This window comes from Taudactylus pleione, unplaced genomic scaffold (assembly GCF_031769625.1).
Source record: "Taudactylus pleione unplaced genomic scaffold, aTauple2 ptg000070l, whole genome shotgun sequence".
Classification (NCBI taxonomy): Eukaryota; Metazoa; Chordata; class Amphibia; order Anura; family Myobatrachidae; genus Taudactylus; species Taudactylus pleione.
In genome coordinates this window covers 7953785-7969494 of record NW_028284472.1, presented here as the reverse complement: position 1 = coordinate 7969494, position 15710 = coordinate 7953785, and the positions used below count along the sequence as shown (strand labels likewise).

Sequence of the window (15710 nt, the reverse complement as noted above, 5' to 3'; positions counted from 1 at the left end):
TAACAGTCACCTCTTATTCTTAGGATACTTGCTAACAGTCACCCTCTTATTCTTAGGACACTTGCTAACAGTCACCTCTTATTCATAGGACACTTGCTAACAGTCACCCTCTTATTCTTAGGACACTTGCTAACAGTCACCCTCTTATTCTTAGGATACTTGCTAACAGTCACCTCTTATTCTTAGGATACTTGCTAACAGACACCTCTTATTCTTAGGATACTTGCTAACAGTCACCTCTTATTCTTAGGATACTTGCTAACAGACACCTCTTATTCTTAGGATACTTGCTAACAGACACCTCTTATTCTTAGGATACTTGCTAACAGTCACCTCTTATTCTTAGGACACTTGCTAACAGTCACCTCTTATTCTTAGGATACTTGCTAACAGTCACCCTCTTATTCTTAGGACACTTGCTAACAGTCACCTCTTATTCTTAGGACACTTGCTAACAGTCACCTCTTATTCTTAGGATACTTGCTAACAGTCACCTCTTATTCTTAGGATACTTGCTAACAGACACCTCTTATTCTTAGGATACTTGCTAACAGACACCTCTTATTCTTAGGACACTTGCTAACAGTCACCCTCTTATTCTTAGGATACTTGCTGGCAGTCACCCTTTTATTCTTAGGATACTTGCTAACAGTTACCCTCTTATTCTTAGGACACTTGCTAACAGTCACCTCTTATTCTTATGACACTTGCTAACAGTCACCCTCTTATTCTTAGGATACTTGCTAACAGTCACCCTTTTATTCTTAGGATACTTGCTAACAGTTACCCTCTTATTCTTAGGACACTTGCTAACAGTCACCTCTTATTCTTAGGATACTTGCTAACAGTCACCCTCTTATTATTAGGACACTTGCTAACTGTCACCCTCTTATTCTTAGGACACTTGCTAACAGTCACCCTCTTATTCTTAGGATACGTGCTAACAGTCACCCTCTTATTCTTAGGATACTTGCTAACAGTCACCCTCTTATTCTTAGGACACTTGCTAACAGTCACCCTCTTATTCTTAGGATACGTGCTAACAGTCACCCTCTTATTCTTAGGATACTTGCTACAATCACCCTCTTATTCTTAGGATACTTGCTAACAGTCACCCTCTTATTCTTAGGACACTTGCTAACTGTCACCCTCTTATTCTTAGGACACTTGCTAACTGTCACCCTCTTATTCTTAGGATACGTGCTAACAGTCACCCTCTTATTCTTAGGATACTTGCTAACAGTCACCCTCTTATTCTTAGGATACTTGCTAACAGTCACCCTCTTATTCTTAGGACACTTGCTAACAGTCACCCTCTTATTCTTAGGATACGTGCTAACAGTCACCCTCTTATTCTTAGGATACTTGCTACAATCACCCTCTTATTCTTAGGATACTTGCTAACAGTCACCCTCTTATTCTTAGGACACTTGCTAACTGTCACCCTCTTATTCTTAGGACACTTGCTAACTGTCACCCTCTTATTCTTAGGATACGTGCTAACAGTCACCCTCTTATTCTTAGGATACTTGCTAACAGTCACCCTCTTATTCTTAGGACACTTGCTAACAGTCACCCTCTTATTCTTAGGATACGTGCTAACAGTCACCCTCTTATTCTTAGGATACTTGCTAACAGTCACCCTCTTATTCTTAGGACACTTGCTAACTGTCACCCTCTTATTCTTAGGACACTTGCTAACTGTCACCCTCTTATTCTTAGGATACGTGCTAACAGTCACCCTCTTATTCTTAGGATACTTGCTAACAGTTACCCTCTTATTCTTAGGACACTTGCTAACAGTCACCCTCTTATTCTTTGGATACGTGATAACAGTCACCCTCTTATTCTTAGGATACTTGCTAACAATCAACCTCTTATTCTTACGATACTTGCTAACAGTCACCCTCTTATTCTTTGGACACTTGCTAACAGTCACCCTCTTATTCTTAGGATACGTGCTAACAGTCACCCTCTTATTCTTAGGATACTTGCTAACAGTCACCCTCTTATTCTTAGGATACGTGCTAACAGTCACCCTCTTATTCTTAGGACACTTGCTAACAGTCACCTCTTATTCTTAGGATACGTGCTAACAGTCACCTTCTTATTCTTAGGATACTTGCTAACAGTACCCTCTTATTCTTAGGATACGTGCTAACAGTCACCTCTTATTCTTAGGATACGTGCTAACAGTCACCCTCTTATTTTTAGGATACTTGCTAACAGTCACCCTCTTATTCTTAGGACACTTGCTAACAGTCACCCTCTTATTCTTAGGATACGTGCTAACAGTCACCCTCTTATTCTTAGGATACTTGCTAACAGTCAACCTCTTATTCTTAGGATACGTGCTAACAGTCACCTCTTATTCTTAGGATACGTGCTAACAGTCACCCTCTTATTCTTAGGATACGTGCTAACAGTCACCTCTTATTCTTAGGATACTTGCTAACAGTCACCCTCTTATTCTTAGGACACTTGCTAACAGTCACCCTCTTATTCTTAGAATACGTGCTAACAGTCACCCTCTTATTCTTAGGATACTTGCTAACAATCACCCTCTTATTCTTAGGATACTTGCTAACAGTCACCCTCTTATTCTTAGGACACTTGCTAACTGTCACCCTCTTATTCTTAGGACACTTGCTAACAGTCACCCTCTTATTCTTAGGATACTTGCTAACAGTCACCCTCTTATTCTTAGGATACATGCTAACAGTCACCCTCTTATTCTTAGGATACTTGCTAACAGTCACCCTCTTATTCTTAGGATACTTGCTAACAGTCACCCTCTTATTCTTAGGACACTTGCTAACAGACACCCTCTTATTTTTAGGATACTTGCTAACAGACACCCTCTTATTCTTAGGATACTTGCTAACAGACACCCTCTTATTCTTAGGATACTTCCTAACCGTCATCCTCTTACCTTTTGGAAATTAATCTGTCCATAAAAATGGTTACTGGTTTATCTTGAGTATACAGCTGTATTTGTGTTAATTGCATGCAATGTGATTGATGATTTGTGATTTACATACTATTGCTGTATTTACTAAATGTCTGCTACTAATTTCAGCTCTTCTATAAATAATTAAGAATATATTTCCTAGCATATTCCTGAGCATCTGTCTGACCAGTTTATGAGCATGTTTCCTTGTTCTACCTTGTAGTAACCTTTAATTCCCCATCTACGTCTGCACCTCCAGTGCTCCAACAAAGGAAGGCTTACCCCATCACAACCAGGCCTTATTGAGGAATGGTGATGTATAGCAGGAATGAGCCACAAGTGGCCAAATGACACCTTAGATTCACTATAGTACTTTTTACATACATCTATGCTGTTTCCCGGACTATAGAAGCTGGTTTGTGGGAATACCACCTAAACCCCCCCCCTCCAAAAAAAAAACATTTAATTACTTGTAGAATACACACAGTATATATATTTTTTGATACAGATGAAAAGTGGTTACTGTAGGTTTGGGGCTCAATCTGAAAGAGTCTTAAGGAGGTAAGACATAGAAGACCTGGCTGGGTACAGGATGCCGGTGCTCGGGATCCCATCAGTCAAAATCCTGATTCTGGCATCCCGACAAGGTTAGGTATCCTAACCCTTGTCCTACCCCAATCCCTCCCACCCTGCAGCCTAAACCTAGCCCCCCCCCAGCAGCCTAAACCAAGTATCAGCCCAGGCAGCCTAAACCTAACCCTCCTCCAAGTGCCTACCCTAACCCCTAACCTTAATCCGCCCCCTAGCCCCGTTACTTACCTTCGGAATGCCAGCAGGCGGGAAGCTGGCACTTGGATTCTGACAGGTGTTGGGATTCCGGAGCCGGTATTCTAAGCACCGTCATCCCACTTGCCAGGATTATGACTACATCCCAGAAGAACAGACCTGCATTGCGATCAAGTACCATACAGACACTACACAAAATATAAACAGGTCTAACTGAGCCACTGAAGGGGCTGTCATGCTCTCTCCATCTTGGGAATACCCCTGACATCCTGCTGCTTAAGAGTTCCCAATGCTGAAGTTTCAGAACCCAGGTCTCCAGCTGGTCAGATGGGTGATACCATGTAAACTCTCCATCTGCTGGGCAGTCGTGGATCCATTCATTTTGTCGCCATTTACAAAGTTGGCAATTATAATGTCGTCACTGACAAAATGTCAACAAGGAACATGTTAACATTTTGCACATTGTCGACATTCTCAGAATGCCAAACGTTAGGGCTAGGCTGCGAGATGGGAGTGTTTGAGTTAGTCTGCGGGAGGGAAGGGTTAGTCTTAGGCATTAGGTAGAGGGTTAGGCAGCAGTAGGGAATGTTACGGTTAGGCCAGGGCTGGTGCTAGCGTGTTAGGTGCCACCTCCAAACTATACATTTGTGCCCACCTACAGATATTATCTACTAGTGACCCACCCCCGGCTTCGCACAGGAGCAATTTTCTATTTACAGCGATAGTATTTACAACTGAGATTTTAAAAGATTGCCTTGTAGACGACAATAATGTTTTAGTTTTTGACTTGACATGCAAAGGGGCCACGTAAAGTTGTCCATTAGAAAAACAGTATCCACCTAGGTCAACTTCAGCCACGTTATGTGACCGTCCCTGTGCTTGTTTATTATCACGCCAAAGCCGACTCTTACCGGGAATTGGACTCGTTTGAAATGAAAGAATGGTGTTTCACATAAATGAAATGGGAATAGTAATAAAAGGGAAAAAAAAATAATGTTGTATCAGTGAACAAGGGCCCTCATTCAGAGCCTTACGCTCTGAGCAGAGCGCACGCTCTGAATGAGGGCCGGCCTCCATGAAAATGGAGCGTCCTCCTGGACGCTCGTATAGCTGTGGGTCACCACCCACAGGCTATACGAGCGTGCATTTTGATGGCCGCGATGGTCGTGATCATCGCGACCATCGAAATTGCGAGCCGGAGCCTGCGGTTGAGGTTTTCAACCGCAAGCTCAGGAGTGATTTTGGCTCTATCAGAGCCAAAATCACTCCCACTGACATCACTAGTGATGTCAGTGGGCCGGCTTCTGACGGCAGGCGTTCCCGTGGGAACGCCCCCGTCAGGGAGGCACGCCCCCGGCACGCCTACCAAAGGGGGCGTGCTGTCAATCAACATCGACAGCACGCCCCCTTTGATCAGACACAGCGAGCGAAGGACTTTCCTTCGCTCGTCGCGTCTGGCGCATGCGCACGACGGAGCTCCCTCCGTCGTGCGCATGCTCAGTCCATAACATCGACCCACTTGCGAGCGGACAGCCGCTCGCGAGTGGGTCTGAATCAGGCCCAAGGGCTTATATCAAATTTTTTAGAGAAACCAATTAATATGTATCAATCTCTACATGGTATAAAATTGAGTCCATTGTTGTGATACATCTTTAATGGTTTAGGCAGCACAAGCCAAGTCAGCGCTCAGATGTCTGTTTTGTAATTGACTTGTGTCACTAATATCGTCACTGCTCGTCGCCCTTTTGTTATACATTAATGTGTCATACACGTAAACCTCTCTTGACAAATGCTCTATAGAACAGTGAAAACTGCATCAAAATCCGTCTAGGGGTTCTCGAGATTAGCCCGAACACACAGACAGACGCCTACCAGGGACTTTATTTTATACTATGTACAGATAATGATATTTAAAAAAGTACATTTTAATCATTTGTCATTGCATAGTGCACACTATTATACACAATCATTTGTCATTGCATAGTGCACACTATTATACACAATCATTTGTCATTGCAGAGTGCACACTATTATACACAATCATTTGTCATTGCATAGTGCACACTATTATACACAATCATTTGTCATTGCAGAGTGCACACTATTATACACAATCATTTGTCATTGCATAGTGCACACTATTATACACAATCATTTGTCATTGCATAGTGCACACTATTATACGCAATCATTTGTCATTGCTGAGTGCACACTATTATACACAATCATTTGTCAGTGCAGAGTGCACACTATTATACACAATCATTTGTCATTGCATAGTGCACACTATTATACACAATCATTTGTCATTGCAGAGTGCACACTATTATACACAATCATTTGTCATTGCATAGTGCACACTATTATACACAATCATTTGTCATTGCATAGTGCACACTATTATACGCAATCATTTGTCATTGCTGAGTGCACACTATTATACGCAATCATTTGTCAGTGCAGAGTGCACACTATTATACACAATCATTTGTCATTGCAGAGTGCACACTATTATACACAATCATTTGTCATTGCATAGTGCACACTATTATACACAATCATTTGTCATTGCATAGTGCACACTATTATACGCAATCATTTGTCATTGCTGAGTGCACACTATTATACGCAATCATTTGTCATTGCTGAGTGCACACTATTATACACAATCATTTGTCAGTGCAGAGTGCACACTATTATACACAATCATTTGTCATTGCATAGTGCACACTATTATACACAATCATTTGTCATTGCATAGTGCACACTATTATACGCAATCATTTGTCATTGCTGAGTGCACACTATTATACACAATCATTTGTCATTGCATAGTGCACACTATTATACACAATCATTTGTCAGTGCAGAGTGCACACTATTATACACAATCATTTGTCATTGCATAGTGCACACTATTATACACAATCATTTGTCATTGCATAGTGCACACTATTATACACAATCATTTGTCATTGCTGAGTGCACACTATTATACACAATCATTTGTCATTGCATAGTGCACACTATTATACGCAATCATTTGTCATTGCATAGTGCACACTATTATACGCAATCATTTGTCATTGCATAGTGCACACTATTATACACAATCATTTGTCATTGCATAGTGCACACTATTATACACAATCATTTGTCATTGCATAGTGCACACTATTATACGCAATCATTTGTCATTGCATAGTGCACACTATTATACACAATCATTTGTCATTGCATAGTGCACACTATTATACACAATCATTTGTCATTGCTGAGTGCACACTATTATACACAATCATTTGTCATTGCTGAGTGCACACTATTATACACAATCATTTGTCATTGCATAGTGCACACTATTATACACAATCATTTGTCATTGCTGAGTGCACACTATTATACACAATCATTTGTCATTGCAGAGTGCACACTATTATACACAATCATTTGTCATTCCAGAGTGCACACTATTATACACAATCATTTGTCATTGCATAGTGCACACTATTATACACAATCATTTGTCATTGCATAGTGCACACTATTATACACAATCATTTGTCATTGCATAGTGCACACTATTATACACAATCATTTGTCATTGCTGAGTGCACACTATTATACACAATCATTTGTCATTGCATAGTGCACACTATTATACACAATCATTTGTCATTGCATAGTGCACACTATTATACACAATCATTTGTCATTGCTGAGTGCACACTATTATACACAATCATTTGTCATTGCATAGTGCACACTATTATACGCAATCATTTGTCATTGCATAGTGCACACTATTATACGCAATCATTTGTCATTGCATAGTGCACACTATTATACACAATCATTTGTCATTGCATAGTGCACACTATTATACACAATCATTTGTCATTGCATAGTGCACACTATTATACGCAATCATTTGTCATTGCATAGTGCACACTATTATACACAATCATTTGTCATTGCATAGTGCACACTATTATACACAATCATTTGTCATTGCTGAGTGCACACTATTATACACAATCATTTGTCATTGCAGAGTGCACACTATTATACACAATCATTTGTCATTGCATAGTGCACACTATTATACACAATCATTTGTCATTGCTGAGTGCACACTATTATACACAATCATTTGTCATTGCATAGTGCACACTATTATACACAATCATTTGTCATTGCATAGTGCACACTATTATACACAATCATTTGTCATTGCTGAGTGCACACTATTATACACAATCATTTGTCATTGCATAGTGCACACTATTATACACAATCATTTGTCATTGCAGAGTGCACACTATTATACACAATCATTTGTCATTCCATAGTGCACACTATTATACACAATCATTTGTCATTGCATAGTGCACACTATTATACACAATCATTTGTCATTGCATAGTGCACACTATTATACACAATCATTTGTCATTGCAGAGTGCACACTATTATACACAATCATTTGTCATTGCATAGTGCACACTATTATACACAATAATTTGTCATTGCAGAGTGCACACTATTATATGCAATCATTTGTCATTGCAGAGTGCACACTATTATATGCAATCATTTGTCATTGCAGAGTGCACACTATTATATGCAATCATTTGTCATTACAGAGTGCACACTATTATATTAGGGGTGTGCACCGGCCACTTTTCGTGTTTTGTGTTTTGGTTTTGGATCTGGATCTTTCTTCGTGTTTTGGATCTGGATTGGTTTTGCCAAAACCACCCTTCCGTGTTTTGGGTTCTGGGTTTTGTGTTTTGAATCTGTATTTTTTTTTTAAAAAAGCATAAAAACAGCTAAAATCACAGAATTTGTGTGTTTTTCTGCTCCTATGCTATTATTAACCTCAATAACCTTAATTTCCACTCATTTCCAGTCTATTCTGAACACCTCACACCTCACAATAGTGTTTTTATATCCAAAAGGTTGCACCGAGGTAGCTGGATGACTATGCTAAGAGATACGAGTGGCCGGCACAAACACGTGGTCCATCTAGGAGTGACACTGCAGTGGCAGACAGGATGGCAGTTTGAAAAACTAGGCCCCAAACAGTACATAATTCAAAGAAAAAAAAGAGGTGCAAGATGGAATTGTCCTCCCACCCACCCTTATGTTGTATAAACAGGACATGCACACTTTAACAAACCAAACATTTCAGCGCCAGGGTCTGCCACACGACTGTGGCTGAAATGATTGGTTCGTTTGGGCCCCCACAAAACAAGCTGGCAATTAATCTGTCCCTGCACAAACTGGCTCTACGGAGGCAAGATGTCGTCCTCATCCTCCGATTCCTCACCCTCTTCAGTATTGTGTACATCCTCATCCTCACAGAGTATTAATTCGTCCCCGCTGGAATCCACAACCACAGGTCCCTCTGTACGTTCTGGAGGCTGGTCTCCCTGGAAGAGTTGATAATTCATTTTATGAACATCATCTTCTCCACATTCTGTGGAAGCAACCTCCTACGCCTTTTGCTGACAAGGTTCCCGGCTGCACTAAACACTCTTTCGGAGTACACACTGGAGGGGGGGCAACTCAGGTAAAATAGAGCCAGTTTGTACAGGGACCTCCAAATTGCTTCTTTTTCCTGCCAGTACAGGTACGGACTGTCTGACATGCCTACTTGGATGCTGTCACCGATGTAATCCTTTAACAGACAGACGCACGCTTGTCGCTGCTGCTTTAAGGATGCAGGTGCGGCTACAGCCCACACATTTCACAAAGACAGAAAAAAAAAGAAGAATATTTTTATTGTTTGTGGAGCGCACTTTGAGGGTGTCACCACAATTTAACAGACAGACGCACGCTTGTTGCTGCTGCTTTGAGGATGCAAGTGCGGCTACAGCCCACACAATTCACAAAGACAGAAAAAAAAGAAGAATATTTTTATTGTTTGTGGAGCGCACTTTGAGGGTTACACCACCCTTTAACAGACAGACGCAAGCTTGTCGCTGCTGCTTTAAGGATGCAGGTGCGGCTACAGCCCACACATTTCACAAAGACAGAAAAAAAAATAAGAATTTTTTAATTTTGTGGAGCGCACTTTGAGGGTTACACCACCCTTTAACAGACAGACGCACGCTTGTCTCTGCTGCTTTGAGGACAGTATCATATGCAGTGACAGTAGACTTGTCAGAAATTGTTGGCACGTCCTTCTGTCCAAACCGGCCCTTGACTTATGACACAGGCGCACGCTTGGCGCTGCTACTGTGTTGCTGCACGTGCGGCTACATCGCACTCAAGTCACAAACACATTAAAAAAATATTTTTTTTATTTGTTGGAGCACTTTGAGGGTTACACCACCCTTTAACAGACAGACGCACGCTTGTCGCTGCTGCTTTGAGGATGCAGGTGGAATCTAGACGGGATTTGGAACCGGGGACACACTACCTCCATCAATTGTCTAAATCCCACTGCACTAATGGCGGATACCGGACCCACGTCTAACACCAACATAGCAGTCAAGGCCTCAGTTATTTATACGTTTTGCTTCAGGATGACTGCTGTCGTACTTCATCCTCATCGCTAGGGACTGTTGGAGGGTCAATTGTTTAGTAAAAGCGGTGGTGTTCCTACTTCCTCTCTGGGATGATGAACAACTCCCAGCAGCAGCAACAGCACTAGGAGGAAGTGGTTCTTGATCTTTCCCTATTTTATTTTTATCAGAGAAAGTTTGGTCCTCCATTTATGTTATATTGATATATACGTGCGGCTAATGCGCACACAAACACAGAAAATATTTTTTTATTTTTGCTGGAGAGTAGTGCACTTTGTGGGTTACACCACCCTTTAAGAAATGAGCCAGCCGGCTCTTTACTTATGGGACACAGGCGCACGCTTGGCGCTGCTCCTTTGTTGATGCACGTGCAGCCACAGTGCACACAAGTCACAAACACAGAAAATATATATTTTTTTGGTTTGGACTGGAGTGTACTTTGGGGGTTACAGCACCCTTTAACGGTCAAGCCAGCCGGCCCTTTACTTATGACACAGGCGCACGCTTGGCACTACTTTGTTGATGCACGTGCGGCTACTGCGCACACAATTCACAAACACAGAAAATATTTTATTATTTGGTTTGGAGTGTACTTTGGGGGTTACAGCACCCTTTAACGGTCAAGCCAGCCGGCCCTTTACTTATGACACAGGCGCACGCTTGGCACTACTTTGTTGATGCACGTGCGGCTACTGCGCACACAATTCACAAACACAGAAAAAATATTTTGTTATTTGGTTTGGAGTGTACTTTGGGGGTTACAGCACCCTTTAACGGTCAATCCATCCGGCCCTTTACTTATGACACAGGCGCACGCTTGGCACTACTTTGTTGATGCACGTGCGGCTACTGCGCACACAATTCACAAACACAGAAAAAATATTTTGTTATTTGGTTTGGAGTGTACTTTGGGGGTTACAGCACCCTTTAACGGTCAAGCCAGCCGACCCTTTACTTATGACACAGGCGCACGCTTGGCACTACTTTGTTGATGCACGTGCGGCTACTGCGCACACAATTCACAAACACAGAAAATATTATTTTTTTTGGTTTGGACTGGAGTGTACTTTGGGGGTTACAGCACCCTTTAACGGTCAAGCCAGCCGGCCCTTTACTTATGACACAGGCGCACGCTTGGCACTACTTTGTTGATGCACGTGCGGCTACTGCGCACACAATTCACAAACACAGAAAATATATTTTTTGGGGGTTTGGACTGGAGTGTACTTTGGGGGTTACAGCACCCTTTAACTTCAAGCCAGCCGGCCCTTTACTTATGACACAGGCGCATGCTTGGCACTACTTTGTTGATGCACGTGCGGCTACTGCGCACACAATTCACAAACACAGAAAAAATATTATTTTTTTAGCACTTGGGGGAGCACCCCTGATGGACAGAGCACCCCCTGGACAACACTACAGCACCCCTTTAGGACTGGGACACTGCACAGGACTTTGGAGTGGACACAGCCCCTATGGACAACTGACTGCACAACACAGTCCACCCAGCCCCTATGGACTTTGAAGTAGTGGACACAGCCCCTATTAACAACAGCAGCACAGAACAACACAGCCAGCCCCTATGGACTTTGAAGTAGTGGACAACAGCAGCACAGCGCAGCACAGCACAGCACAGCACAACACTACTCTGAACTACACTACACTACACAGCCCAGCCAGCCCTAACTCCCACCCTCCCTCTTCACTGTCCACAGCCGAGTGAGAAAATGGCGCCGACGCGGGTACCTTATATAGGGTCCAAAACCCGCGATACCCGGAAGGCGGGATGATGACGTTTTGCCTCGATTTCAGATCTGAGTCAGGTGGGAAAAGTCGAGCCTGACTCGGATCGGCCTCGGATCAGGGGGGCTCGGGGGGGTTTGGATTTCAGAAATCCGAACCCGCTCACCCCTATATTATATGCAATCATTTGTCATTGCTGAGTCCACACTATTATACGCAATCATTTGTCATTACAGAGTGCGCACTATTATATGCAATCATTTGTCATTGCAGAGTGCACACTATGATGCCCCTATTACACCAGAGCTAAAACCCGGGTTATTGCAGGGTTTAATACGGGACTAACCTGTGAAACCCTGCAGTGTAAACGTCTCAATCCGGGTCATGGTGACCTGGATCGTGCCGCATGCCTGCCGATTGGCCGGCTGCAGTGGCGCTTGGAGATTACATCATCTCCAAGCGTCCACTTCAATGCCGGAAAAGCCGGGTCTCTGCAGACCCGGCTCCAGTGTGAACGGCGCCAACTCAGTAATATCCTTGGTCAGCACCGGGGAAATTCCGGGTCTGATCCGGATTGGAACCCTGTTCCAACCTCCTGGTCAAATCCGGAATTTCGGTATAAAAGCAGTATTATATGCAATATGCAATCACTTGTCATTGCGGAGTGCACACTATAATATGCAATGTACTCCCACCCCCTTCACTGCTTCTTAAAAAATTTACTTAAGTAGTTAATAGCTGATTGGCCCTTCACCTCCATCGGGCCATGCAGCTGCCAGCTGTCTCTCTCATTGATCGGCAGGTCCTCCTGGCATTGTGGTGTTCATCTGAGGCAGCTCCTTCATTGCTCTTCTGCTTGGGCACAGCACATTGCATACAGAGAGAGCATGTGTGTGCGCGTGGCGTGACATCATCACATATGTCGCACGAGTAACTTGCCGGTCTGCATGCTTTTGCTAGCCGTGGCGGCAGCGCTGCTTATAACAATTTAACAAGGAAGGGGAACAAACTAGCTCAGGAGGGGCAATGCCGGGCAATTAAATCAGTTCTTGACCAGGCGGCCGCGGATATATATTACATTTAAATTCTGGCGGATTGGCCATCTGACTAATGGGTGATCTGGAGTCCATGTTTTTGTGAGTCAGTGTAGGGACTGGCCAGAGGGGAATACTTTGGTGGAGTTGGCAGGATTAATGTATTGCATAATTTTGGAACCAGTATTCCCTGAATTCAAATGAAATACAGTTTGGAGTTGACTTACTGTAGGTGAGTGCAGAGCATGTATGATTGTTTTATTTAAATGGTGGCACCGTAGATGGTTGAGTGGTATGGATTAATGCCTATTATTCATTACTCCAATAATTTTATATCTCAATAAGAAACAGCATATACAGTTTTGTAGGTCTCTGCAAAATGTTTTTGTTTGTGCACTCTAGTTTTTGTGGATCCTAAACCAGCTCGGCCAGGCGGCCATTTTCTCCACACCGTGGACATTACTGGAACTTACCCGTCATACAACCTGAGTGCCCTCGTACCCAATTGCGGCATCAATCTACCCCTTATAGAGTTATGGTAAGGTGCTATCGGATTTAATCGTCCTGTACTAGGTGTTATTAGATCATAGGTCAGCATGTTGTTCTGTGATGATCATGTGGATGTTCTGTTACACACAGTGGGGCCTCGGTGCAATCCTTAAGGGATGATCAGCAGGCCCATACGACTGCAAATGGAATAGTGACGTTAGTCGTTACAAGATTACAAGCAGCAAGCCCGCCAATTGGAGGAACATTTTCTATACGTTTATCAGGCACTGTAATACCAGGTAAGACATTCACTTCCCAACAGTTACAGTCTGTGATATTTTGCCTAAATGTTGCAAAGAGGCTGCAGTACCACTTGTCACCACCATGATGAAGAGCTCTTCCATTTAAACCGTACTGAGGAGGCCAAAAGAGTCAGAATGCACCATGGGCCTGATTCAGACCTGCTTGCGAGAGCTATGCGGGTCGATGGTGGCCCAGTGCGCATGCGCATGACTGAGCCGGCTCTGTCGTGCGCATGCGCGAGACCCGGATAGCGATGGGCAAAAGGGGGCATGCTGTCGATGTTGAGTGACAGCACGCCACCTTTGGTGGGCGGGCTGGGGGAGTGGCTGCCCGAACGGAGGCATTCCCATGGGAGCGCCTCCGTTTGGGGCCGGCCCCACTGACATCACGAGTGATGTCAGTGGGAGAGATTCCGGCTCTATTTGAGCCGAAATCTCTCTGGGGCTTGCGGCAACGAGACCCTACCACAAGGTCTTGACCATCGCGACCACCTTCCTGGCCGCTCGCTATAGCTGTGGGTGGTCACCCACAGCTATACGAGCGGCCAGGAGGCCGCTCTAAAAAAAAAATAGCCCGGCCCTGATTCAGAGCGAGCGCTCTGTCAGAGCATCCGGATCTGAATTAGGGCCCATATCCCCAAGAAGAGACCTCACTTCTGTTATTGTTCCACCCTGCGCAGGTGATTTGAACTTTGGTTTTCCCCTGTTTTTTTATTTATTGAAATTGCTAGTAACTTCTGTGAACTTTTAATAATTATAATCTTTTGTAACCATAAGCTTTGAAGTGATTACTTAAAATTAAAATCTAATTTTTAGTTCTGATATTTTGTGATTCTTAAACTCACAGCTTTCTTTGGCCACATGCTACTGACTTAACGGTATATTCTTCTGGTGAAGCGGAACCGAAGAGCTGCAGAGGGAGGGGCATCTTCCATTCTAACTCTTGGTGCTGGCAGGATATGTTTTTGGTAATAAGGTAACCCACAAACCTCAACCGTCATGACCAATGGTGAGAACCGCTCATTGGCTGAGAGGCGTAAGGCTCGCGTCTCTCAGCCAATGAGCGCTCAGCCAATGATATCCTGCCGCTGAGCCATGGTACTTTCCTTAGAGGACAGTACTAAGTTTGTGGGTCCGGGTATTTCCATTTTGTGGTTTTGCCAAGACCGGGGATTGCCTACATGGACAGAAGAGCATATGATCCACGCATAGGAGCAGGTGAGTATGGATTTTTTTTTACAGGTACCCTATGGATTCTACATGAAGAAGGGGACGTGATTGGCTACAGGGATACATAGGTGAGTATGTGAGATAGTGTGTGCATGTATGTTTTAATAAAGTTTTACTTTCTAAGGTGTGTGTGTTCTGTGGTTTTTTAATATTGCTTTTGCTGTGGAACTACTGGTGTCAGCAGGCTCGTAATGCCCCGCATGCTGGTACTTGAGGTTCTCCAAGTACCAGCATGTGGGGGGGGCTTGCTGGGACCTGTAGTTCCACAGCAAAAGACAATATTTTTAACTATTTGAATTGCACCACACTACATAATAAACCCGGCACCCACAGGCCAAGGGGTGCCGGGGATAGCCCCGGGCTATCAGCCTAGGCCTGGGGTGGGGGTCCCCAACTCCCCAGAGATCCCCGGCCTGGCTGACTAGCGGTCAGGGGTAATGCTTGATTTGGGTACCTGGTGATAGGGCCCCCCTGGCTGTGGCATTACCCCTTCCCCCCACCCCAGTGTGGATGAACTTTTTTCTGCACTACTTGGTTTACAGTTCTTCTCTATTCCATGGCCGTCCATTAGTCCTTACCCTTGTTGACCTTAATCTGCTCACTATATGTGGCTTTCCACTACAATGACTTTGGCCAGGGGTTG

The 15710-nt window shown here is 43.6% G+C and overlaps 1 protein-coding gene across 1 annotated transcript in view; it reads left to right on the top strand.

The window, feature by feature from the left end:
• The window catches only part of PKHD1 (PKHD1 ciliary IPT domain containing fibrocystin/polyductin), a 663908-nt gene that overhangs the window by 28317 nt on the left and 619881 nt on the right, over positions 1–15710 (top strand). Inside the window, 2 exon segments of the mRNA XM_088467197.1 lie at positions 13449–13584; positions 13686–13834. Of these exon segments, the coding sequence (XP_088323323.1) occupies positions 13449–13584; positions 13686–13834 (285 nt within the window).